At 41.2% G+C, this 25,026-nt stretch overlaps 2 protein-coding genes across 6 annotated transcripts in view; one reads left to right on the top strand and one right to left on the bottom strand.

The window, feature by feature from the left end:
• Positions 1-19,715, bottom strand: part of UROC1 (urocanate hydratase 1) — a 41,452-nt gene extending 21,737 nt beyond the window's left edge. Inside the window, exons 1-9 of one of the 5 annotated variants that reach the window (XM_067002995.1) lie at positions 19,421-19,715; positions 17,347-17,477; positions 10,460-10,590; positions 9,299-9,392; positions 8,112-8,171; positions 5,418-5,546; positions 4,675-4,736; positions 3,548-3,614; positions 2,950-3,093 (exon numbers count right to left, since the gene is read on the bottom strand). In XM_067002995.1, the coding sequence (XP_066859096.1) occupies positions 2,950-3,093; positions 3,548-3,614; positions 4,675-4,736; positions 5,418-5,546; positions 8,112-8,171; positions 9,299-9,392; positions 10,460-10,590; positions 17,347-17,477; positions 19,421-19,715 (1,113 nt within the window). Of the gene's footprint in view, positions 1-2,949; positions 3,094-3,547; positions 3,615-4,674; positions 4,737-5,417; positions 5,547-8,111; positions 8,172-9,298; positions 9,393-9,947; positions 10,092-10,459; positions 10,591-14,508; positions 14,816-17,346; positions 17,478-17,677; positions 19,029-19,420 lie in introns of those variants that run through there. The other 4 variants (XM_067002996.1, XM_048070827.2, XM_048070830.2 and 1 more) reach the window with 4 other exon arrangements.
• Positions 19,716-19,780: 65 nt separating this feature from the next.
• LOC106045060 (netrin-4-like) overlaps positions 19,781-25,026 on the top strand; it is a 52,050-nt gene continuing 46,804 nt past the window's right edge. The window contains exon 1 of the mRNA XM_013195380.3: positions 19,781-20,980. Within this exon, the coding sequence (XP_013050834.1) occupies positions 20,914-20,980 (67 nt within the window). The 5' untranslated portion in view covers positions 19,781-20,913. The remainder of the gene's footprint in view (positions 20,981-25,026) is intronic.

Raw genomic sequence — 25,026 nt, 5'->3', positions numbered from 1 at the left:
TTTGGCACAGATTCCATATTAATGATTCAATGCACAAACTTGTACATCATTAAGACATTTATAATGAGTTATCAGTGGCATAAAGCAAGTGGCAAAATTAATTCAAGCCAATTTTCTGTGGTGGCAACTGATTTAGACACCCAGAGTGTTATGGGTGCACAAGAATGCATAACCTGAATATCTTACGATATTACATTAAAGCATTTTTACTTCTCTATAATCCACCCCCATCATTTCCATTTCATTATTTCTCATTAACAAAGTATTTATATGTAAATTAAATAAGTTCTGTATTCAGGAGTTGCTTGAACACCAGGAAACCTTTTCTTCCACAATTATTCTTAGCATGAGAAACCTTCCATCATTTCCCACATCAGTAATAAAGACTATCCTTCCAAAACCCCAGATTATGATAATAGCAGTGTCACTACCAATAGAATTATTCAACAAAAAGTCAGGTGCCGTGGGGGACAGCTGCGTTGGGAATTATTTAAATCATCACAGGGGAAAAGGATATTAAATGGTCCGTATGAATTACAGGAATGGGGTTCATTTAAAGCTCTGCATAATACAGATCAGATCTATTTAAGTCTGTTACCACATCTTATATACTTTATTTCAGACCTCTCTGACAGTCTTGGAAAGTCTTTCAGACTTGCTGGCACACTCAAAGCTAGCTTCCTTTGAACCATCTTTTCAAATATGGGATCTTTTTTAAAAAACACATTTTAAAAATTGCACAAACATGATGAGCTAATGTCACCTCCAGTGTAACCCTAGAGAGCTTAGCACAGCTCAGAGGAGATCATCTGGCCCTCCACACAGCTATTTCATAAAATTACAATCTGCTTCATGTCAAACAGAAGAGGTAAAAGACTTGCATCATTAATCCCTTCTGTCTGAGCTTCGGAAGCCCTGGCTGACAAAATGACATCTCTTGCACAATTCATCAATGCCATTTGCATAAATAGTTCCTTAAATAAATAATATGTACATATATATAGCTATCCACATGTGCTCCTGAGACTCATTTCCGGCAAGGATCATCTCACAGGAGATAAAAACCAGGCGATATTCAGTCTCCTGAACAAAATCATCTGCAGCCGTGGAGATGAAAAGGACAAAGGACTGCTTTGAATAGCATTCACTGAAATCTCTCCTTTTGTATTCTAGCATTTGAAAGTTCATGATGACAGAGTCAAAGTCTGAACAAGATAATTTATTCAATAATAATTTATTCAATAATAATTTATTCAATAGTAAATTTGATCTTCATGGACTACCTGATGAGATCTCAAACACACGCAAAATTCACGTTGTGCTAAAAAAATATTTTTGCACCATCATTACAAAATAGATGAAATCCTAACTTTCCATGAGTAAGACTTCTGCTAGCCAGAGTGGGACAGATTTTCTGCATGCCACGTAAGCAGTCTGACCCATTATGTTTTGAACTTACAATTATTACAGGTTAGATTGCAATATTCTTACCCTTTTGATTGCAGCAAGTGGCATGTCCATAGCAGAGGTCTGCCAGCTAATTCTTTTTATAAGCTACTTTGGCTGAGAAAGCTAAACTCCCACTCTAGTCTGCTCTGAAGTTGTTTTCTCAAAATCTTTCTTCCTCTGGAGCAGTAGCAAGAGCTGATTACCTACCAATCAAAGAGCTCAATGCATTTTGGTCAGCTCTTATATCTGTTAAGAACGTTTCCCCAGTGTACTGAATTCAAAGGTTGTCATGAAGAAGGAAATGCATGGAAGGGTTTATTACTTCCCAATAGTCGCTATCATTAAAGAAATTCACTACCATTTTCACAGAATTGCAGAGCAACATTTTCAGTTAAAAACTGTTGCAATGATTTTATAGTCCATTCTTCTGATTTGTTAGAACAGAATTCTGTGATAAGCATAATAGCTGAAAAATGCAAGTATTAGGAGTTACGTTACTTTCTTTATATAAAAATCTATTTTACTTGAAAACTATACATATGAATACTTATCAAGACCTTGTTCAGGTTCAGCATCAGATATAGGATACTTAGAGATATCTATGTATCCAGTGGATCCTACCATACACTATTCTAATCACTCGAACATTAGCAATCTTTGAATCACGGATCATTATTAGATTCTCTTTGTTTATGGGAGGAAACAGCTGGGTTATTTTAACATATTTGCAACAGAAATATTACATCAGGATGGAAGACTCTACAAAACAATATAAGCTGTGGGTGAACTTCAGGGAACAGTGAAAATGATAACACAGAACTTCTCCCCAACAGCATTTTCTCTAAGCAGAACTTACCTTTGTTGTCTACCAAGATAGCCTACAACTGAAATTCTCATCAGTGCTTGTAATTACCCTCACCGTTTTCACACCAAAGCCAACTTTAAGTTTCCCAGTTTTACAAAATCTCATTGACTTCAGAGAATGGCAACACTAAGCAAATTTGTTAGTCCCAACCTGGATGACTGAATCATACCACCATTTTTAACAGGTATTTTCACTGCACCTGATAAGGGTGTTAGAGAAATTAAAGGTTAATCATAATATAACTAATACTTTTTTAACCTAATAGACTTTTTGGCATAAAGAGGATATAGTTCCCATGGGAATTGCCTGCGGAAGTTATATCCTTTCACACATGTAATGACAATAGTTCAAGTGCTGAGTATGGCTTATCTAACAGAATTGTTCTGCATTATTTGTGAAGCAACTATAAGAAGTAACAGTTCATATCTTTACAGCACAACCCAGTGGGCAAACAGATAGAGGGTGCAATAGCAGTGAAAAATGCTCAGCAATGGAAAGACATACAGAGCTTGGAAGGCAGTATCTTTTTTTGAGTTTTGCCTGACAGGGTTGTTTGAGGAACACATCTGATCAGGAGAATGAGACTTCTAAATCAGCACATGAAGACAAGAAGACAACAAAAGAATTGCTCTCACCTCTGCAATGATCCCCACACACCCAGCAATGACTGCAGCCTTTGCTTGAGCCCCACTCATCCCTCCAAGACCAGAAGTAACAAACACCTTTCCAGATAGGTCTTCTGCCTTCAAGTAGCGACGGCCTGCATTCAGCACTGTGAGCTACACACAGCACAAAATAGAAATTATCAGGAGGTATTTCTTCTAGAGACACCAAAATTTAATGAAAAAAAAAAACATTTTCCCCAATTAATTTCCACAGATACCTATAACACATGGCTGTTTGCAAGCAGGACTGTTAAAGGGACTCACAAGCACTTATTTCCTACATCCAACTGACATTCTGTTCCTTTTGGTCAATTCATACTTCATTTACTGTAGCTAGATGTGATCTCAGATTGAGACCTTGAAACAGATTCCTTCAGGTCTGCTTTCTGCTTAAGATGTCATGGACTGAGTAGAATGACACCAACTTTTTAAGGAGCAGGCAATGAGAATTTCTTTGGTAATCAGAACATCCTCTCACAGCAGTCCATGCCGCTCCAGTCACCAGGCACTGCAGGGGACACCCTCCTCCAACAGCTATCAACAAATAAATCTTTCCTCAATTTCTTACCACAGTCCCATGGACTATTCCCTGAGGTCCAATGTAGCAGTAGCTTCCTGCAGTCATCTGGCCGTACCTGGCAATATCAATGAAAACAATGATACCACAAGTTACTCAGGCTGGAAGGAGGGCTGTATACATCTACATATATTTCTAGCATAACAAAAACAAAACAAATAAAGCAAAGAAAGAAAAGTCATTCTCCTGTGTTTCTTTTTGATGTTAAAGACCTGGCATTATTAAATTCCTAACTTAATTGACCTTCCTCATTTGCAATGCACAAACAGGCTTTCAGAAGATCATTTAACTCTTTAAATTACTGAGTTCCAAAATGTGTAGAACAAAAGAATTGAGTTTAAATTTAATTTTTGTCTTTTAGCATAGCAACTAAGAAACAAAAAGACTCCTTTTCCCATTTGGGCCTATACCACTGGATTTTAGTGGCACTCCCACTTTTAAGTCACAATTGGTTTTGAGGTTGTAACCCTAAAATCATTGTCCACATTCCTACAAAATCCCTGAGAAAGCGGCAGTGAACATACTCTGCTCATTCCCTTCCTTTCCTCCAGCATTCTGGTCTATACACACCCAGCTCTCTCATAGCTTAAATTGATTCTCTCCATCGTACACAGCAGAATAACAACCCTGTGCTCATCAACTAGATGAGCATTCAAAAAAAGGGTAAATAAGCATGTCAAGTATATTAAAAAAAATAGCTTTCTACTTCAAAGCTTTTTCTTAGTGTAGAATTAAAGGAAAACTTCATAACTTATGCTTTTTTTTGTTTGTTTGGTTAATTGGTTTTTCGAAGATTGCAAAACAACCACTGCCAAGTGTAACTAGCCCAGGCTATAATTAGGTTATGATTATGGCTTCAGGCTGTAATTCAGCCAAGTCTTACACATAAACCTAATACTAATTCCTAGCAGACCTCAATGACAACCTTATATATGTGGCTGAACATAACTCAAACTCCTAAGCAATTGCACTTAAGTGTACATTAACGCTTTGCAGCATCAGGACTTTATGCAGTACAGTTGAAATCCACCTGCATTGGAAATTTTAACCAGCCACTGCTCAATGTCTGAGTTAAATTTTAGATAAATGTTTTATATATTTTAATAGTATCTTCTTACATTGTTACTCCCAAAGCAAACATCTTCTCATATTCATCTCTGGTAGAATAGTTGGGAATAACCTAGGAAAACAATCAAAAAGAAAATCCAGATAAGCAAATTAAAGATTTAAGCAGATCTTTTTCACCACCTGAATTTTCTGTGGTCAAACACACACAAAAAAAGATGAAAAACAGGAGTAGTAATTCAGGGGTTTTATTCCGTGCATTCTAGTATTATACAAAAAAAAAAGATGTCTGGTCTTTCCATCAGCATGACTTTCATACAAGTCTTAAAGAACACAGTTGTCTAGCCACAAAACTAGCCTACAGAGAGATGAATATTGAATAGGTCAAGACAACAGGCAATGGACCAGCAGGCCCATTTGTCTAGCTTGCCTTCTGAGCAAAGCAGTCCAGGTATCTGAGCATTTGATGCAGGTCATCTGTTTGACTGTTGAGGGCTTTCATATCTTCCAAAATGAGCCTAGATTAATTGTTTTGGTCAAGAACATGTATAGCTCAGGCTGAACCAGAACATAAATCCTCTGACAAGGTAAGAATTGTTCCCTCCATCACTGCGGATCAGCCCACTTGAGTTGAGAGTGACTGTACTGGTATAAATGCTGCAGAATTTAGACCCCAGATTTTTGGTGTGCTATATTGTAAGTTCAGGTAGCACAAATAATGTTTAATTCAGCAGAGACATGAAAAATAAACCAAAGAGGAGAAAAAAAGGAAAGAAAACAAGATGTTAACACCTACCATGCCATTAGTAATGATTAACCGAGGAGCGTATCGATGGCTGGGAAAGAGTCCCAGAGGATGTCCACTGTACATTACTAATGTTTGCTCTTCAGTCATCTCTGACAAATACTGCATTACCAACCAGAACTGAAAGGGAAAGCAAGGAAAGTGAGGGAATCTGTTTCTATCTTGCATTATGTTTCTTCATGAAGCTGCTAAACTGAGTATGAAGGCAGCTACAGAGATAATGAGGTGTATTCATGTACAGAATAACGGTCAGAGCTCTCAACACATTCTTGCTTTTAATAAAGTCCATTAAGAGACACCGCTCAGCAGGAAACATAAATCAACTAGCAAAGGTCTGAATAAGTTCCAGAGTAATTTCTCCAGTACAAACCCCAGAAATGCTTTGCTAGCTTTTCAGTGCATCATCTTTAAAGCCATTCTAATTTTATCTTGAGGTTAACCATTTGGACCTAGCAATTTTCTGGCAATCTTTCCAAAAGCAAGCTGTGAAATTTTTACTAAAAAAGAGATCAAAACACCCATGTATAATGTTGATCCTAACCTGATATGGTTAATTCAACATCTTCTGGTGCTTGTCATCTTTTCAAGAGATCATCATTACAGTATGCACTTAATGAAATAACTTCTCAAAAAATAGCTTTCACTATGGACAATGAAGAGAACCCTTGAGACATCCCGGAATCTGTAAATAAATGCATCTCAAATCTAACTGCATAATTCAATAGTTACTCTTGATCTGTGCCAAAAAGTAGACTTGATCATCTGAACTTTTATAAATTTAACTCACATCCGTCATCATCTACTACGAAGCCCATTATATTCCATGGGAATTTTAGCATGAGACAACCAGGTCCAAGAAGAGCAGCTGTTAACTGCTGTTAACACATTTAAATTCTGTGGCTGCCTTTCACCCATATTAAAGGGGTACAGATTTGAAGCTAGTCCCTTCTAACCCAGATAATTTCTAAGATGGGTTTAGCAAGTTAAGTTGGTCAGGAAAGAATTACTTGTGTTTTTTTGTTTGCTTTTTCATTTTGTTTGTTTCATGAAAAGTTTTGAACTTGTTCCAGTACAGAACAAGTAACAGGCTGTGAAAACTTTAGCAGGCTGGGAAAAACTTGTAACAAAACCAGAAGCTGTGAGGTACTTAGATTTTTCTGCATTGACTGAAAGATACAACTAGTAAGTAGGAAGGAAAAGGAAGATGGAGTCTGTATTTCCTAGCCTGCAAGCTTGCAGACAAGTTAGTAAGGGGAAATTTACTTCTGGTCATGTTTTTCTCTTTAAAAGTCATTCAAAAGAAAGCACCAGCCTGTGTGGATGATATAAACCAAACTCAGCCTTTTCCCTAGGAATTTTGCAATGACAGATTTTCAAAAAGGATGTTGTTTTCAAGCCTCAGAGGACAAAATGTTCCATCATAATTGAATCATTCATGTGATTGCTACTCTAAGCAAGCAAAAACAGAAAAGTTTTGTTTGCTCTGCTGTGAAACAACTGCAGGTCATAGCTCTAACCTGGATGAGAACAAGAGAAGAGAAAGTATTTCTGTCTTTGGCAGTGCTTCTACTTCACCTTGCAGCCCAACATCTGCCTTTGGGGTGTCAGCCCAGGCAATGCCACTATATGAACTGCTGGCACTGGACACGTGAGAAATGCTGTAAAACTTTCATGCAACGTGTTAACTGGCATGACTGACATTTATGAATTAACACGGAATAAAGAAATGGTGTGCATTGCCATAGTACCTTTATTGTAAAAAAAGTCAGAACAGTTTTACCTCAACAGCTAAGATTTCCATTAAACTCCCATTTACCAGATTCAGAAACTGAAGCATGTTTTTTTTTCTTAGCTACAGATGAAAACCACAAAGAAGAGAGACCAGGTCTCTCAGTTCTGTGCTACAGTGAGGAATCCATTTCTGTTTTCCTTAGTGAGGAACGTCATTTACAGGTTAGTTTTGCTTGGAATTTTTAATAAACATGAAGCCGGATTTAGGTAAAGCCACAAATACCTCAAAATGTTTTTCACATGCATTTTGCGGTTGTTGGATTAAAGCAAGTGTATTTAGTGCCACTTTCGGATAGACAATTATACCTTAAACATCCCAGTTCAGATTTCAGACAAGACTTTACCCACCTGACATTACTATCAGAAGTTCAGAGTTAGGCCTGAAAATAAAGTGCACTATGACCAGACCAGCTAGCATGTAAATATTTTCAGCTCATCTGATTTTACTGGAAAAAGCTAAGGACTACATTTTCTTAAAGCCATATTGTTTTCTTTTTTTATTCCACTATATATTGTGCAAAAGTACCACAAACAGGCAAGCAGAAGTTATATGTTGTTTCCTAGAATTTATTTTGCCTCTAAAACTATCTGTGCAAAGTATGGGCACATACACATGCACCAGAGAAAGACAGAGAACTTTTACATCATCTTACAGAGCTTGATATGTTTAAAATACAGTATTTTTATTGGGCTGTCTGTGCTCTCCTTACTAAATAAAGCTCTCTCCATCTATGCAGTTCATAACTGGGCATTCCTCTATCCAGACAGGATGTTTTGGAGTACTGTGAGACAATGACTGCCAAGAATTATCACAAATTCTGCCTAAGCAGAATGTGCCTGGGGGACATTGAAATGGGTTTCATGAAAGAAGCTGCAAAGCCAGCAGTGTCCTACCTGTGCCCAGTTGCTGAAGACCTGCCCATTTCCTCCATAAGTGACAAGCTCCTGGGGAAACTGAGAAAGACAATTTAACAATAATAACACAATTATTTTTCTGAAATGTTTCACATTATCTCCAAGGTATTTTTTTAAAAATCTCAATAATGTATTCTTTCTATAGCTTACAGCTTATTGCACCGACACTATTAAAAACAGAGAATACCATCCAAAAAGTTATAGGTTAAGCAAAAAAAAAAAATCATTAAAATTCTTTTTCAAAGTAAGCATTTGTTATTGTTACAATGACATTTTGGTGATACAGAATGCTAGAAAGTAATTCCTGGATTGCAGGTTCTACAACAAACATACACATGAGTAAACTCCCTTAAACTGACCCTGAGTGAGCTTACAGTTTGGTTTTCACTAGATTTTACAGCTGGAAGAGTCTAAGACCAGCAGGGCATTGCTGAACGGCCTCTCCCCTGCCATTTGTAGAACAGATGCATTACACTGGATAGTGCTTGTAAAGAGGGACTTCGTCCTGTAACCCTCTAGTAAATGTGTCCTTGGGGGCTGAGCTTGCCAAGCTACAGGAAATATCAACACTAATTTTTCAACATATGTTGTAGAAGCAGTGTACTAAGAGCTGAACTCTGCCTATCTCACAGAGAGCAACCAAGCTCCTGTATATAGTGGGAGATGGAGTGAGCCTTGTTAGTGCTGCAGGAGTCCTCAGAGGTCTAAAATAGGACCAGAACCCCATGTGCAGAATGAAGAACAATGCACAGCACAAAACTAAAGAACTTAGCAAGTAAGACCCAAATCTCAAGGTACCAAAACAACCACAGGAAAAGGGGTAGAATCACCTTTTACTCTATTGCAAGGTTAGCCTCACAGAAATGATCATTCTAGCACATCACTCTGTAAAGAGACTGCCTTAGCACTACTAAAATTGGCCTGCTTAGCTAACACAGCAGCCAGCTCCACATGTACAGGGACTGTCACGTACCTTGGGGCACTGAATCAGCAAAAGGCTTCTCAACAACTGAAATCCTATTCAATCCATTGAAGGAACATCATTTGCACAAGGATTAATTTCACCTATATGCTTAAATCCTCCAATTTTTATGTGAGCAGGAAGGAACTTGCAGATTTGTTTCTGTTCTATGCATCCAGCTTCCTTTATTATCACCATAGCTTACCTGAGCCACTGAGGGATCCAGATTATTCATGATCATCAGCATAATGGCAGCAGCTGACTTGGTCTTGCAAGGATAGTCTTTGATGGGGTATGCTCTGAAATGGTATTCATCAGACTTCAGGAGTCACACAAGGGACTCATAAGGGTAACAACAACAACAAAACACACCACAGAAATATTCCTGCATGCCAACACATTCCTTTGAGTTACAGGTTTTTACTCAGAAGGGATTAAAAAAATGAAGGAGAAAGTGCAGATCTGATATGACATGTACATTAACAGGAAAACCAGGTTTCAACTTCTATCAGAACTAAGCAAAGAAAAAAAAAAAGATTACATTCAGCTTATCATTTGCTGAATCAGTTAATCACAACAGGTTATAAATATGGTAGCCACAAGCTCACATTGCTTTTCTATGAGAATTTTTTGGGTCACACTTGCACTGGCCTCTGTAACCCAATTACCAGGTAAAGCAGCTCAGTCCTGCAATACCAAGGAAAAGAGCAATGGGAGAAATTGTCTTCAGGCTCATCAGCCCTTGTTATTTAAGATCCTATCTAAGAAAAAATGCCCAACTTGAAATTCGGTTCCAAAGAAGCTCTCAAACACTTAACTAGTTAGGAGAAATATGCAGTCCAGCTCTGCAATACCTTTCAGACTCTCTTCCAGTTGTTGTCCCCATAGCTGATTTCTGCAAGAGCTGACCCCAGCCTAGTATGGACAGCATAGAAATATGTATGTCTGTGGAAATTAGAGTGCTTTCTAGTTGCTTGCTTTATTCAGATTTATGTACAGACATTAACCAGACCCCTGCTGGATACAAAAAGGAATCAATCAGTCTAAAAAAAGCAGCTAGCCCCTGGCAGCCCTCTCCAAAACTGTTCTGCTTCACAAACATTAGCCCCATCAGCCCTATAATGAAGCGATGCTCCAAGATCAACAGGCACAGCATATTAAAAACCAGGGTCAGCTACAGGTTCCAAGGAAGGAAAAAAAAAATGCACTGCCTCTCTTTTAAGCCCAGGAAGACTGGAAAATAACCAGCCTCTCACAGCAGGTCCCAATGCCATCCACAGTGCAGTCACTATTTAAAGTCAGTTCCACAGGTGAAAGCTGGTAAGCAAATGGTAGCCAAATGCAGTGTGAACCCCTCAGTTCTTACCTCATCTCAATATCTGGAAAGAATCTGTACATGTAGATATGTCCATAGAGCCTGAGTTCTTCAGCAAATTCCAGCACCAACTTCTTTTGTATTTCAGGTGGGAAATAACGCAAGGCGTTACGCAAAGCAAGCTGCCAGGGAAAAAAAAGAGAAAAAAAAAAGACAAAATAACTGAGGTAAAAGAGATGTGGAGGTAAGCGGGTGGCCCTGAATTTTATCAGCTGGAAACATGCCCCAGCTCTCACAAAGATGATTTAATTTAAAAGGCCAACCTCACACCAGGGGAGCTTCCATTCCCGCTTTCCCATTGAAATATTTCCATCTGTATCTTTCCTTGTAAATTCATTTGCTGTACATATATAACTTTCCCCTTCCCTCCCACCCCCCAAATCTTTATGGAAAGACCTCAAAGATTTGTTATGTGGCGTTCAATCCTACAGACACTTGACACAGATGAATCCCTTCCTACAGTGCTAGGGGGCACTGAACTACCAAGAAAAACATTGTCCAGAAATCCTTATCCTGAGATCCTGAACTCTTAGAGACACTGAAGACCTTACTATACTTTGTATTCAAGAAAGGAACCTTAGCCTTGAATTATGAGACTTAACAGATGAAGATGTTCTTGGCCTAAGTTTTACTAAAGATTCACTACATTTAGCATACTAATATATTGCAGAGGGTGGTGGTTTACATTATTTTATTGAAGCTACGCATATCACTTCTAAATTAGCTAAAGTGATTAGTAGGCATTGAATTAAATTCTGCAGATGATACTAAGTGGCTTATAGTCCCTATGGCCTTCAAAGACATTACCCATATTTTGCAAAGTACAGTGTGTCCTTTCGGATAAAAGAAATCATAAATAAATCACCATCTTTAGTAACAGTCTGTTAGTTAAGTCATGTCTCTGTATTCCATGTTCCACTTGATTAAAACCATAATGAGAATAAAGACTTTGTAATCTTTAAAAAGCCAATTTCATGCAAAGATGCTAGAAGCTCTTATAGTTCCCCAATAAATGAAAACACTCTCCAAATGACTCTTAACTGAAGAGATTCACAACTCACATGGAATTTCCACATCTTCATTAGGATGATTTTTAAGGAGTTTTGGAAAGGATAGGAAGGGATCAAAGTTGCTTCCTGATCTGATAACAGCCTACAAAACGACCAGGAAAGCCCAGTTTTGGAGACTGCTGACTATAGCAAGGATAATCCACGTTTGTAAAACCTGCTGTTGGAAGATCAAAGAGTTATGGAAGTATTTACTGGAAGAAGTGAAGGGGTTGCACATAGTACAGAAAATAGGTATCTAGAACAAAGGCGCATAGAGCCATGCAGCCTAGGTAACTTTACTCTCCTTATTCTTCTGGGAAGATAAAACATGGTAGTACGAAATCTGAAAAGCTCTACAAAGCCGTCTTCTCAGCTCAGTGACAGACCTCCTCATTTAACATGAGTATACTCTATCTCTTATGGCTAGAGTTCTCCAGTCTCTTCATCACATTGGTCTCACATACCTTAGAGCAGACGAAGTACAATGCCCTGAATCTACAAACACCCCATACTACGAGACATTCCTGTTGGTGTACTTGCTACTGAACAGGAACACAGGTCAGACCCTTTCAGACCAGCAACACTAAGCCTGCAAATGGGCCTGGCTATTCTACACAGAGAATGACAAGGGGTAAAACCCACTTAAGACAAGCAAACACAAATTCCACCTTCATATACTGCCTTATTCTCCAGCTAGATAAGCAGGTTTTTTTTTTTTTTTCAAAAGCAGGCTATTAAACACAAAAATCCCAGCTATATACACACTGTGACAAAATACGAGGGGATTTTCAAAGTCAGTATCTCAGAGGCAAGCAGCCATCACAGGGGCTCTAGCTCTAAGAAATTCCTACAGTGAGAATGAAATCAGCTGTACCCCTTGCAACAACAAAATCAAGCTCTACAAGAGGAAAACACTGATTCTTTTTTTTCTCCCAGAAGTTTAAAAAAAAAAAAGTTGCTGCATTTGGCATTTTGGTTACAGAGAACTATCAGGATGAAAGTGTTTTACTTCCATTCTGGCAAGGATCATCTTGATCAATATACTATTTGTATTGTAATGAAACTGATGGGCAAATATTTTTCTTTGCTCTAAAAATATAAGAATGCAAAATCTGTTTGGATTTTCAAATAAATTCACTTCGACTGAGCCCCCGTACTGTTAGTGTTCCATGTTAGCAGAAGCCTGAATTTTCATGATGCAAACATTAATGAAACATGAACTTCAATGTTACATGAAGGGTGAGAAGGGCTCCTGGGTTGCACAGACAATAGAGAGCTGATCTTATAAAAGAAGACTAGGACTGTGGCTTGTTTATCTTAACAGAACAAAGCTGACATTTGATTGCTGTCTTACTGCTGGATAAGTGTCAAAGCAGGAAGGAGCTTCAGGGAAATGCTGGGAGAAGAATAAATAGCTGTAAATTAGCCGTGAAGAAATGTAGTCTTGAAATTCAAGGAATTTAAATAACGAATTCTGAAGCAGTCTCTCAATAGCAGTGCTGGGTCCCTTAAAATTGCTTAGATGGAGCCTGACTGCTTCATGAAAAAGCAATTGCCATGTGCATCAGGGAGAATTTTGCATATTCATGATTGAGTCATAAACTGGATAACCTGAGAAGGGTATTTAAGGAACAAATTTAAATAGACTGATCATCAGGCTTTCATGGAAATTCCATACAAGGCCATTATTCCTTAAGTTTTAATAAAACACCATAAAAAATATTATTTTGAGCTTTAAGTAAAATTAATTTTACCCATAACTGACACATTCCACCCTGATGTTAGAAAGCATGCATTTGATATTTAGGTGTTCCTGTTCATAGTTTCCTCAGACAGCAGCATGAGCTGCACTTATCTGCTCAGCACCTCTGAGAAAACATGTTTGAGATCACTTATATCTGGAAAAATATATTAAAAAAACACTTATACTTCTGAAACTGATACATTGCTTTTAAAAACCTACTGTGAATTTTTTGAGTTACTGATTCAGTTCAGCTCAGTGCAATGCAAACATTTGATGGAGAATCTTGCTCTTAGATCTACCCGGCAGAGCTAACATTTAATTTTTGTTCATAAGCTCTAGTCATTAATAGAGGGTCCTTTTTTGATTCTCATTGGCATTTACACAGCCAACCAAGATCTTGCTGCCATTTAGTCAAGATTCAGTGACTCTTAACGTCAGCTAAATACTCAAAAGAACCCATGAAATCCTGCTCCAACTGATTATCTGTATGATTTTTTGATATGGGATTCTCTTGAGAAACCAAGTATGCCAGCTTATTGGTCCATTGGTGTTCGTTGAAGAGCCAGTGCCTCTCTGAGAATGGCATTCAGTCTCCTTTTCTAACATCTTGATCAGGACTTCCAATTTAAGGATCATAAGGAAAAAAAAAATTAGGATTTGCATTTGCCCCATTTACTGAAGAGAAAGGGAAGAATGAAGAGAAGAAATGAGAAACATTCTCAGTTCTGCTCTTTCCCACTGGAGATGTTGCTTGCCTCCCAATCTTCTATGTGATGACATCCAGGTCTAGAATCATTTGTGGTATTATTGTCTAAACAATTGCAAAAGCAAGATTGTGATTGCATGTATTCTCACTCATAGGCCCCAGCTCAGATCAGCTGTTAGGAAGTAAGCATGGCAATTTCTGAGTAGCAGTTGCTATAAATGTCCCATTGGCTGGGAAAGTATGCCAAGATCTCTATCATCCAGACTTTCCAAAACAGAAGACAACAGGCTAGCCTTTCCAATCCATATACAAACATTCAAAAGCAGCCTAATTTCTAGGCATGTAAAGCAGCCATTAAGGACAAACGTCTTGCTTCTTCTCCAGAAAATTCAGCAGGAACTTCAGGTACCATGCAACTTCACAGGCTTTGGTTTTCAGCTTTTTATATCAGGATGTCACAAAGCAGCAAAGACCAGATGCTTCCTGAGAGACAGGGAGACAAGAAGAGTAAAACAGCCAACAGGACAGGCACCTCACCCACCGTGGCCCAGAACCAGGCCCATAATGCCCAAGGGAGGCAAGCAGGGCAGCCATGGGGTGGCAGCAAGGTTCAAACAGGGGTCTAGGTCATCAGGCAAGGTCATGGTAATGTGCAGGTCTCAGTGAAATCAGGAATGCAGGTCAGGACGAGATGATGGTTACCAGAAGGAGATACAGCTCAGAGATTACCAGGAAGGTCCATAATGACAAGTCAGGCTCAAGGTCAAGTCATCCTACAGGTTGGGGTCCAGATCAGTTAGGCCCCTGGCTAGGCACAGGCACACCCCAGAGCTCTAACATAAGCCAAATCTCCAACATAAGTAGGATTAAGCTTAAATGGAGCCCCTAAGCCTATGGGCAGAGGGGGTGTGTGTGTGGAGCTCTCAGGTGAGGCTGGTCAGAGCCATCAAGGCTGGTTAATTCCCTCAGGGCCCTGTGACAGAAACACAGGTGATAATACAGTCAGCTAGAAGGTGATGGTGCTGGGTAGAAAGAAACTGTAACGTGATTTGGCTCAAAGTTAAGGGAACTGCTACGTGTAAAAGATATGTCATTTTTTTTTCTGATTCTAAGCAACACCAAAAAGTGTACATTCTTCCCAAATGGCACTGAATTTACTGGAAGGTCAATGAATATCAAGCATGCAATTTCCTTGTTTTGCAAAGGACGCAATACACATAAGATTTTAGGGGTATCTGCTTTGCAGCATATTTACACGAAGATACAGATGCTGAGAAACAGAAAACCAGAGTTTCCTCCTGCGGAGGGAAAGGGAGAGGATGTGGATGTTACAGGCATCAGGCAAAGAATGCAGAAGGAAGAGGACTCAGGAAACATATAAACAAAAATCAGTTATGAGAAATAGCTTGATTTATCCAAAGAGATTAAAGTTGATATGATAGGAGGAATAGTATATCTTTGAGCAAGCCCCCAAACACGCAGAACTTTATAAATCTTGCCTATAGGATTTCTGTTATAGCCACAAAAGGAAGCCTCAAAAAAAAATTAAAAAAAAATGGCACTACTACAGATTATTACTGTAAAAAAGGGAAACATCAGAATGAAAGCATATGAAGAGAGGGACAGATCCTTACTGTGAGAAAATTAGCAGAGCATTATTAACTTCACTGCTGTCAAAGCTTCCCATGAACACTTCAATTAGAAAATGAACGCGGTGTCATACATAATGACAAGCCACACAATATGCTCAGCATTACACACTGCCAACAAAATCTGGAAGCCTGTCTCAAGACTTAAGAACCACCTTGTAGACAGACAACCTTTTCTCAGCATGAAACACCTCTTAAAAAAGAGATTCGGCCTTTCAGATATAAAATAAATACCATCTGAGCCTCTAACCCTGTTAAGAGTTTAAGGTGGAGGATTAAGAGTAAAATAAATCAGAAAGGAAGCTTTTAAATTTTTAACAGGCTAATAAAAGACCCAGTCAGCATGACCTTTTATCACATGTGGTAGATAAGAAGGAGAGATGAGGGTAGGATGTTAGACAGTAGACGGACCAGAAAAGCAGTCTACTGCTGTCTCCTTGAACACTTAAACGAGGCAGGAAACAATTCCAGTTTCTGTATAGGGAGTGAGGGCTTTGTCATTACCAATCTTTCCCCAGGTAAAGAGTAAGGTTTGGCATTGTTTTGTGAGATACCATCTTCTCTCCTGCAGCGTGGACTTCTCATGATAAAGCAAACTTCTCCTGGGGAAAGGAATAAAGTGGAGATGGTTGGCAATGTTCTACCATGCAGTGAAGCTCACTCCCTGCTCCTTTATCTCCACAACTACCACCACAGCTTCCTTCCGCACACTCAGTAGCCACATTTCCATCTGTCTGAGCTGTCCCAGGCATAGACAGGATGCCTGTGCCATGAATGCTCCTGACATTGAAGTAAATCCTCTTTGGATATCTCACAGCTGTTCCTCCTTCTACCCCTTGGCTGAGCTCTCCTCTGCTTGTGGAAGTGGACTTTGAAAGAATTTCCGTGCTGATGCCAGTGAGGAACTCCCACGAGGGCAAGGAAGTTGCATGTAACTTGCTAGTGGGGAATGAACTTCTGCATTCTGACCAGAAAGTCACATTGTAAGAGTTACATGTGATGAAGCAAAGGCTTTCAAACTAAGAAACCAACCTTATCACGTCCTGCACAAAATTCCTAAGGATGTCCACCCCTTGAACATTAATTTCTGCTGCTGTTTTTTTTTTTTTTTATTATTGTCTCTAACATGAAATAATTCAACGATTACTTTAGAGTGTACACAGACTATTTAAACAAAAAGAGGCAGAAAAAGAATTACACAACTAAGGACAAATAATTAACTCAATCCCTTACAAGCTTGTCTAAATGCCAGGATGCTTCAGACTGCTGGTTAAACTAATTTATCTTTGGATCCCTACGCAAACATACAGATACATAGCTTGTACCACGATGTTGATTTGACACATTTCATGTTAACTGTATTTGAGGGGTTAGTATTCACTCCCATACATATGCAGCGTTTTTGCAGCAGCATTCATAATTTCATCTCCAAGGAACAACGCTGGATTGACAGCATTGAAGTCTAAGGCCTCTTGTTTAGCCATTTGAAGTCATGCACAAAGGTGTTGTGTGGCAAATTTCCCTCATATCAATCAACTTGGGGAGAAAGAGAAAGCAAGCACACAGAAAAGTTTCCAGTATTTTGTCTCACTAACCATTACTGAAAATATAACACCAAGGAAATATATCTGCTGGCACTCAGAAAAGCATTTGAGGCGATCAGGTCTGCCGCTCCAAGCTGCATTTATCTGAAAGGAAGAGAAGTGAGGCCTTGTGAAACCCTGTGTTACCTTTTTCTCCTGAGCAGTGAGATTAGGGGTTCTCACAGGTGCATGGGGTATTCCTTTCCTCCGACCTCTGTTTTCAGGCAAAGGGTTTAGAGGAAGGCCACGACAGATTTCCTTCAGGCTGGTCATAGTTGCTGAAGAAATACAAGGAGGAAAGGCAAGACAAATTAGAGAGACACAAGGAATGGATACAAAGGGTGAAGGCAAACAAGATGCTAAGCGACTGAGATGTGCCACCACTCTGGGGCGATCTCCAAGAGGACAGCCCGTCCTCTGGCTTTTGCAATCAGGCCTGCAGAGCACAGAGGGCAGGCAGCACAGGTGACACACCTACCCCCTCTGTGCCATGTCATTGGCTCTCCTGTCCTCCTCCAAAATGAATGATTCACAGTTTTGCTGTTTGTTCTCTGGGTGCTTTGTCAGGTGGTGCTGTGCTAAGCCACTAGAGCAGTCACTTTCCACATTAGCTGGTTCCCCCAGCGAAAGTCAGGGTCTGGAGCATGAACCTTGCTTGAGACTTCAGGGATTGTGCTTTTACGTTTCTATAGTTCAGGAGCTGACTAAAGCAAATCATCATTATTCACATCATTGTTCATACACACTGTTCAGCTAAGATGTGCATTCTCTGCCTGACACCTCTAGGTATGGGCTGTTCCTCAAATATCATCAGGCTGTCCTCTGGACAGCAGCAGCTGTCAATGATAACAGCAAAATGTCCCCCTTAGATTTTAGCTCCTCTTAGCTCACAGGCATGCCTGGGTTTTAGTAGTACTAAACTGAAAACAGTACCTCTGTTACTGTTTTCCTCAAGACAGGCAATAATAAGGAAGAGAAATTAAGGCTTTCAGTTTTAAGTCACTTTTATAACCTACAGTTAACAACAACTGGAAAGTCTTATGTTGTTGCCATCCAGACATCACAAGTAAATGAATATGCTTAACTTTGACTTTCCACTTAAAGAGCAACATGAACTTTGCTCCCCATTTTGAGTTGTTGTTTAAATTATACAGGAGCTTCTTGACCTTTATTACATCCACGGAACTACAACTCACGGCCAGGGAATTTTCTCAAGTGCCACAGTTTAAGTCTGAGGAAATTATCTGGAAGAAACTTTTCAGTTAGTGACAAGCCTAAAACCTAGGAATAAAAAAAATGCCACTTTATTTTTTTTCACAAAGGCAGCAATCAACAAGCAATGGCGACAAAGCACAATTATTAAATGACAGCATCTCATTAATGTCACACTGCCTGTAGCTCTAGGACATACTGCATTTCCCCAGCTCCCGCTGAAGATGCTTGAGTTGAAAGAACTCAGAACGTCCCAGGGGAGCTGAGCGCACCGCTCTCAAACCCTCTGAAGGATGCTAACTGTCACTTAGGAGAGAGAATTATGTTTTGTAATTATTCAGTATTTTAACTGTTTTCAAACAAAAGGCAAAGACAAAAAGGAGAGGAAATTTTTCCTACATATTTTAAAATTTTCTATTTGGTTTTCTTATTAAAAACGCACAAAAAAAGGAAGATAAGGGTAAAGTTAGAAAATTCTCCTCCAATACATAGCTAAATAACTCTGCCTTACATAAACATTCCCACTGCAAAGGGAAATAAATCTTTCCTTATTCTGCTTTGTATGACCCACATTCTGCAAATCCCTCTAAGGTCTGATCCTGTGCACACATGGGCACGAGAATAACCTCGTCTACTCCCATCGAGCCTGCTTCCCTCCGTGACATCAAACAGAAGGTAATGGCATTACACTGCCTTAAAAGCTGAAGAAAGAGAGAACGGAGCTGGGGGGTGGGTTGGGGGGGTTGTCACTCCCTGAATTAAAATTATTTCTAGGGCTGAGTGCTTTTACCCCTGATGCTGGAGCCTCGCTGGGTGTTGGAGTTACCGCCTCCAAAAAAATCTGGGGCTGGCAGATCCGACTTCACGGTCATGCCCTGCATGAAGGCAGATGTGTCAGCGGTGCCAGCGCAGCCCCCCAGGAAGCCCCAAGTCCCCTCGCTGGCTTCTCCCAGCTCGTGTCTACCCTTGCCTATGGAAATAAACCCGATGCTCGCTCCCAATCGCCCACCTTGCGAGGGACAAACCCCCCAGACCTTCCCCGCTGTCCCCACGCCTTGAGGCTGCCATTGGGGCGCCCCGGGGGGGCTGTGTCGCCGCGGTGTGGGGCAGCTGTCATGTGCCGGCAGGGCTGGCAGAGGGTGCTGCAGGGACAAGGGACAGCAGGCAGCAGCCGGGGCGGGCTGAGCGGGCTGCCCCCGCCCCGCACACCCACGGCCGGGCAGACGGACGGGCAGACGGACGGGCAGACGGAGGACGGGCAGGCTCCTGGAGCAGAAGATGCTGCCGGAGAACAACGCCTGCATCTGAGCGCACCGAGGACCAGCCCAGCCGACGAGGAGGTGCGGAACCGACCCATCCTCCTCCTCCTCCACCCTAAAAAAAAAAAAAAAAAAAAAAAAAAAAAAAGCACGTATAAAGAACAGGAAGAAGATCACATGTTATAATAATCCCCTCTGCAGCCAGACAGGACCAGAGAGGCGAACTGCCCGCTCAGGACCGAGGGATGTGCTAGAGGCAGAGAGGAAACTTGAGGCTAACTCCCAGCCCCGGAGGGGGGGAACCCCAACCCTGAGCCTCGCTGCAGCCGGAGGGAGGCAGGAGCTGCCCTCCAGCCCCATTTTTTCCCCCGCACCTGAGCGCAGCCCCTGCCCCAGGCTCCCTCCGGCAGCCCCGACCCCGACCAGGGGTCCCCCGGCCCCGGCGAGCCCCCCCCCCCCCCCCCCCCCCCGCTTTGGGGTTTTGCTCTTAGCCCCTGGCGCTCGCTGTGGGATCAGTGGCTTCCGTGCCAGCGGAGGGAGGAGGGCTAGGAAATAAAATCAAGCCACCCAAACTGACAAGAGAGAAGAGCCAGGAAAGCACTTGCTTCTCATCAGCTCTCAGCGAGAAAAGCCAACTCTCTTCTTATGACCCCTCTGCTGCAGGGAGCAAAGGGGAAGCGGGTTTGGGGGCAGAGCTCCCACCAAAGCGGGGTTCCCGCAGCCGGGACCCCATCGCCACCCCGGCTAGCTGCGGGGGCTGCCAGGGGGGTAGGGAAGGTTGCCAGGGGGAAGGAAGCCAAAACGAAGCTCCAGCAAAAGCAAGGAGCAGAAAGGAAAGTTTCGGACTAGCATCCGCAAGAGAGCGGACCGAAGAGAGCTCCCCGCGTCGCACCAGCCCCCGATGGTGCATTCAGGGGGCTGCAGCAGGGATGTGAACATCCCCGGCCCGCTGCATGGAGAGGGGTGAAGACACGGCAAATCCTTGTTATTTATTTATTTATTGGAAGCGATGTACGGGTGACACCCAGAAGGCATCTGAGCCCTGAAAGAGAAAAAAAAAAAAAAAAAGGCTCCAGACCCAAAGGAAAACAAGAAGAATGAGACAGCAGCCTTGACCCCTGCACTAAGAGGAAGGTGAGCAGAAAGAAAGAAAGAAAATACAGAAAAGCCATGCAAGCACCAAACCTGTAGATTACTGCAGCTCTTTTTTGCTTCACCGAGGACAGATATTTTACTGACAGCCATGCAGCATAAAGGCATCGTGCTGATTGTGTTCTTGGAATATTTTATTTCTGGCCACGGAGGAGCAGGTAAGCAAAATAAATCAATATTGCCATTCATGAAACAATTTATCCTAAGTTGAGCAAGGGGAAAAGGAATAGAAATCTAATCTGTAAAGTATGGTAATTTTTTTATGTCAACCTCTTTATTTTAGATTGCATTTTTACAAGGAATCTGGGTTAGTCGATGTATATGAATGCCTCTTATTCCACGATACACAGCTTTACAGCTCAGTCATCCCCCAAAGACTTATAATAGGATGTACTCTTTCATACATTCTTAAAGGGAAAAGCTGTATTATTTCTATGAATGAAAGAAAAATAAGAGAGAAAGAAAGAGGTGGATAGATTGAGATAAGCTGGATGTTTGTTTTGAGGAAGAAACACTGGCTTCCTGGGCAGGACAAGAGTGAAATGACAAGATCCTTGGACAGCACCACTGAAGGAATCTGAATTATTCTCTGCTAACTCCATTTTTCATCATTAAAAGTCAGAGACACTGCTTATGAGTTCCTATTAATCAAAGAAAACCCATTCATTCAGTGTATTCACTGATTCAGTTGTTAACATGCAGTGGACAAGATTAAATCTGTATTAGAGAAAAAAAAACACAACGGACTAGGGCAGAAAGAGAAGTTGGTAAGTTGTGTGTGCATATGTGGGTGTACAAATGAGCATACATAGGAATGATATAGCTGTATTGGTATTTACATAGGCTTCTACAAATACCTGGATTATGATAGAGACTAATTCCTTAAGGGAAAGGAAGCAAAGCATTAGATTGCTTTCTTCCTACTGTGATTTAACACCTCTTTAAGGTTAAAAGGGATGAATTATGCAGATCAGTCCAGAAAAATATAAACAAGCATTGACAAAATAACAATATGTCCTTGGTGACTTTCCCATTGGGATACTGGCTTGGGATCTGTCTTTCTGCATAGCAAAGCATACCAGTGGTTTAAATTTCACCTGCGTGCTCTGAGTATTAGGACTGGAGCAACACTCCTCATGCAGTGATTTTAAAGTGACTGAAGTGTTCAGATACCATGCAGGATTTGGTAAAATCAAAGGCAGATCAGGAGGCTTCAGCTCAGATTATGGCTTAGTTAGAACCTTTTTAATAACACAGACATTAGACTTCCTAACTGCAGAAGTTATTTTCTTAAAAACTGAAAATAGCTCATAAATTTACAGTCCTGCCAGATTATCCTGTGACTCATTTGGGAAAACGTTTGGCTATCACAACATTACAGGGACTGATTGGAGGGAGGACAAGGTATCTTAGTCCCCTTAGTGTTTTATCTTGGGCATTTACTAGTCTCCTGGGCTAGAACTCTCCCTACAGGATACGTATGTTGAAACATAGCACAGGAAGGTTACAGAGATGTCTTTTAAACTTGCTGATGCTGCTGCAGAAAGCAGCCTGCTATAAACTAACCTTAATTTGCTCTGCATCCAATACTCAAAGTGAAGATGAATCTTCAAGGAAAAGCAGCCCACAGCTGACTGTGTGGAGCTAAACACTCTCAGAATAATAGTGTAGGACACCGTGATTAACAGCAAAATAATTGGCTATTGAAGGTGATGACACTGAAGATTCAAAGTCGCTTTAAATAAATATACACTGTTTGGCCAAAAGGTTGCACAAACCACCAGTCTGTGAAAGCCCAAGGTCTACCTGTTCATTTTAGTCTTTTTTCTTTTTAAGAAGCAAGGTAAAAATCTTGAACTAACCTCGAATCTTTCCAGGTCCTATCAGAGGCAGGGTCAATATTGCTTGGACTACAGCTAATTCTGGCAGTATTTAGCCAATCTGTGTAAAAGGAAGCAGACAGGTATACAGAGAAATATTGTCATAATCTATTAGCCTACCCAGGAAATTCCTTTTTCAGCACTATAGTTGGTCCGTCCTGATCAGAAGTGAAACAAATTGCTGGGCGGTTGTGTGGGGAGTACATGGAGTACATTATTTGTGGGAAGTGCCATATTTACCTTCTGCCACCTCTGTGCAGAGGAGACAGCCGCAGTTGTCAGGATTGGCTCCTTAGATCTTCAAATACAATGCAAGGGGAAAAAAAACCTTAGTTGTGAGGCTGGAGGAATCACCTAGGTTTTATATTGTCAGATGTGGACCTTCCCCTCTTCTCCCAGGTGGAGGACCTTATTTCCCTCATATAAACCCCACAGCAGCCTGAAAACTCTTGCATATGGGGCCAGCTGCTCACGGGGCTGACAGCAGCCTGGGCTCTCCCTTCGCCCCTGGCCAGCCGCAGCCCTCCCCAGGGAGCAGCGCCCAGGGGAGCGGTGCTGGGCCAGCTCTCCTCCCGATGGCAGCCCTCCAAAAGGGGGCGTGGTGTGGTCAAAAATGGCCATTTCTTGCACCAAGCTTATAATCAGCTGCAGGACCTCGTTATCAGCTGGATTTGGTTTCCTCTGGGCTGGGATTGTTCAGTTCTTCTGCAATAAGGGTGCAGGTGTTGGAGCCCACTGCTGCTCCAGGAAGGATGCTGCGGGCAGACTGCAACTGCCTGATATGAAAGAGCGCCCAGACCTGGGATCTCATACTCATTCTGCCCATGCCTCAGGCCATGTCTCAGGAGCAGTTTGGTCTTGTAGCATATTCAGAACATCACCGTTAGGGTATTTATGAAGGCTAGCTCATTAGCTTCAGCTGTGAGGCCACTCACAAACGGATGACAACTTGCCAAACTTATTGCGTGCTGGCCCCAGACAAACCAAAGGGTTGTAGCACTTCTTTTGAAACCAGCATCGAGGACCAAAGTCCTAGATTTGATTAATAAAACCTTGAGCAATTCATGTCCCCAGGATAGTAGGCTTTAGAATGGCGTTTAAAAGTCTTTGCTTATTAAGAAAAAAGTTAAGCAGATCCAGAACAAGTGAAATCCAGGCTGGACATAGATGCTGAAACTGCTCCATCAAAAACTTTGCAGAAGAAGCCCAAAGATCTTCTATTCAGAAGGGTGAAAGTTGCTCTCCTGTTTCACTGTAAGAGACTCAAATGCACAAAATCACAATTTTTGCATATGGAAAAGAAATAAAACCCCCAACTCAAATCACACAGAAAATATTTGGCATTTTTCTACTCATGTCAGCAGGCTTTGACTCAGTTCCCACATGGCCTTTCTTCCACTGGATATCCATGGAGGGAGAAAAAATAAATAAATAAAACATTGAATATGTTTTTAGTTAATATCCGTAAGGTTACAAGACCCTGAAGAAAGACACCTTCCTTTGAAATGGTGTCCCAGCCATATCATCAGTGTGACCTCCCCTGAAATGTACGGCTCCCCAGCCACCAGCTATCACCACTGTAAGAACACGTGCCAGCCAAGTGCCACTGACCTGCCGCTTTGTGGCACAGCTCGGAGGGAGCAGAAGGACAAATAGATTAATGATATCACTTCTGGAGCCAAGCCGTCCACCATGGAGTGTAAGCTAATCAACTTCAATACCAGGCAGTGCCCGTGCACAATCAAACTGTTTCATTTTTTATGAATTATTCAGTGAGCCCTCTTGGGTTAAGTTGCCTGCTTGCCTGGCTGCTGTTTCTCTTCTGCAGCAGTACCCCCTCGCTGTCCAAATTCCACACTTGGTGTTGTTTCCACAGAATCGGCGAGTGATGGGAAGGCTGCACTATCCTTGTAGCCAAGCAATGTTCTGCCAATTGATTTCTTTAAATGCAAAGTTTTTAATCAACTGCAGATTTTGTTTTCCACCATCTCTCCTGCTCTCAAACTCCCTTCTGCTAATTTAGATGTTGCTCTTCTCCCGTTTTCCTAATGACACAGCAGTTTGGACAGGAACTATTTATCGATGTTGCTGCATTAGCAGGCGGAGCAGATAAAGCTTCTTGTGACTGTTGTTCAGGAGAACAACCACGTTCTTTCTCCTTTTCCAGGTTCAGATAAAAACAGCTGAAAAACTTGGTGCGAGACTGATATCCCATTAATGGGAAATGTAAAAAGCAGCCATTCTTTTTAAAAAATGTTTCCTTTTTTACTTTCTCACATTCTTGTCTGCAAAGCTTCCCCTGTGCAACTCCTTAAATTTAGAAC

This window comes from Anser cygnoides, chromosome 10 (assembly GCF_040182565.1).
Source record: "Anser cygnoides isolate HZ-2024a breed goose chromosome 10, Taihu_goose_T2T_genome, whole genome shotgun sequence".
NCBI lineage: Eukaryota > Metazoa > Chordata > Aves > Anseriformes > Anatidae > Anser > Anser cygnoides.
This window is presented reverse-complemented; position numbering and strand designations above follow the sequence as displayed.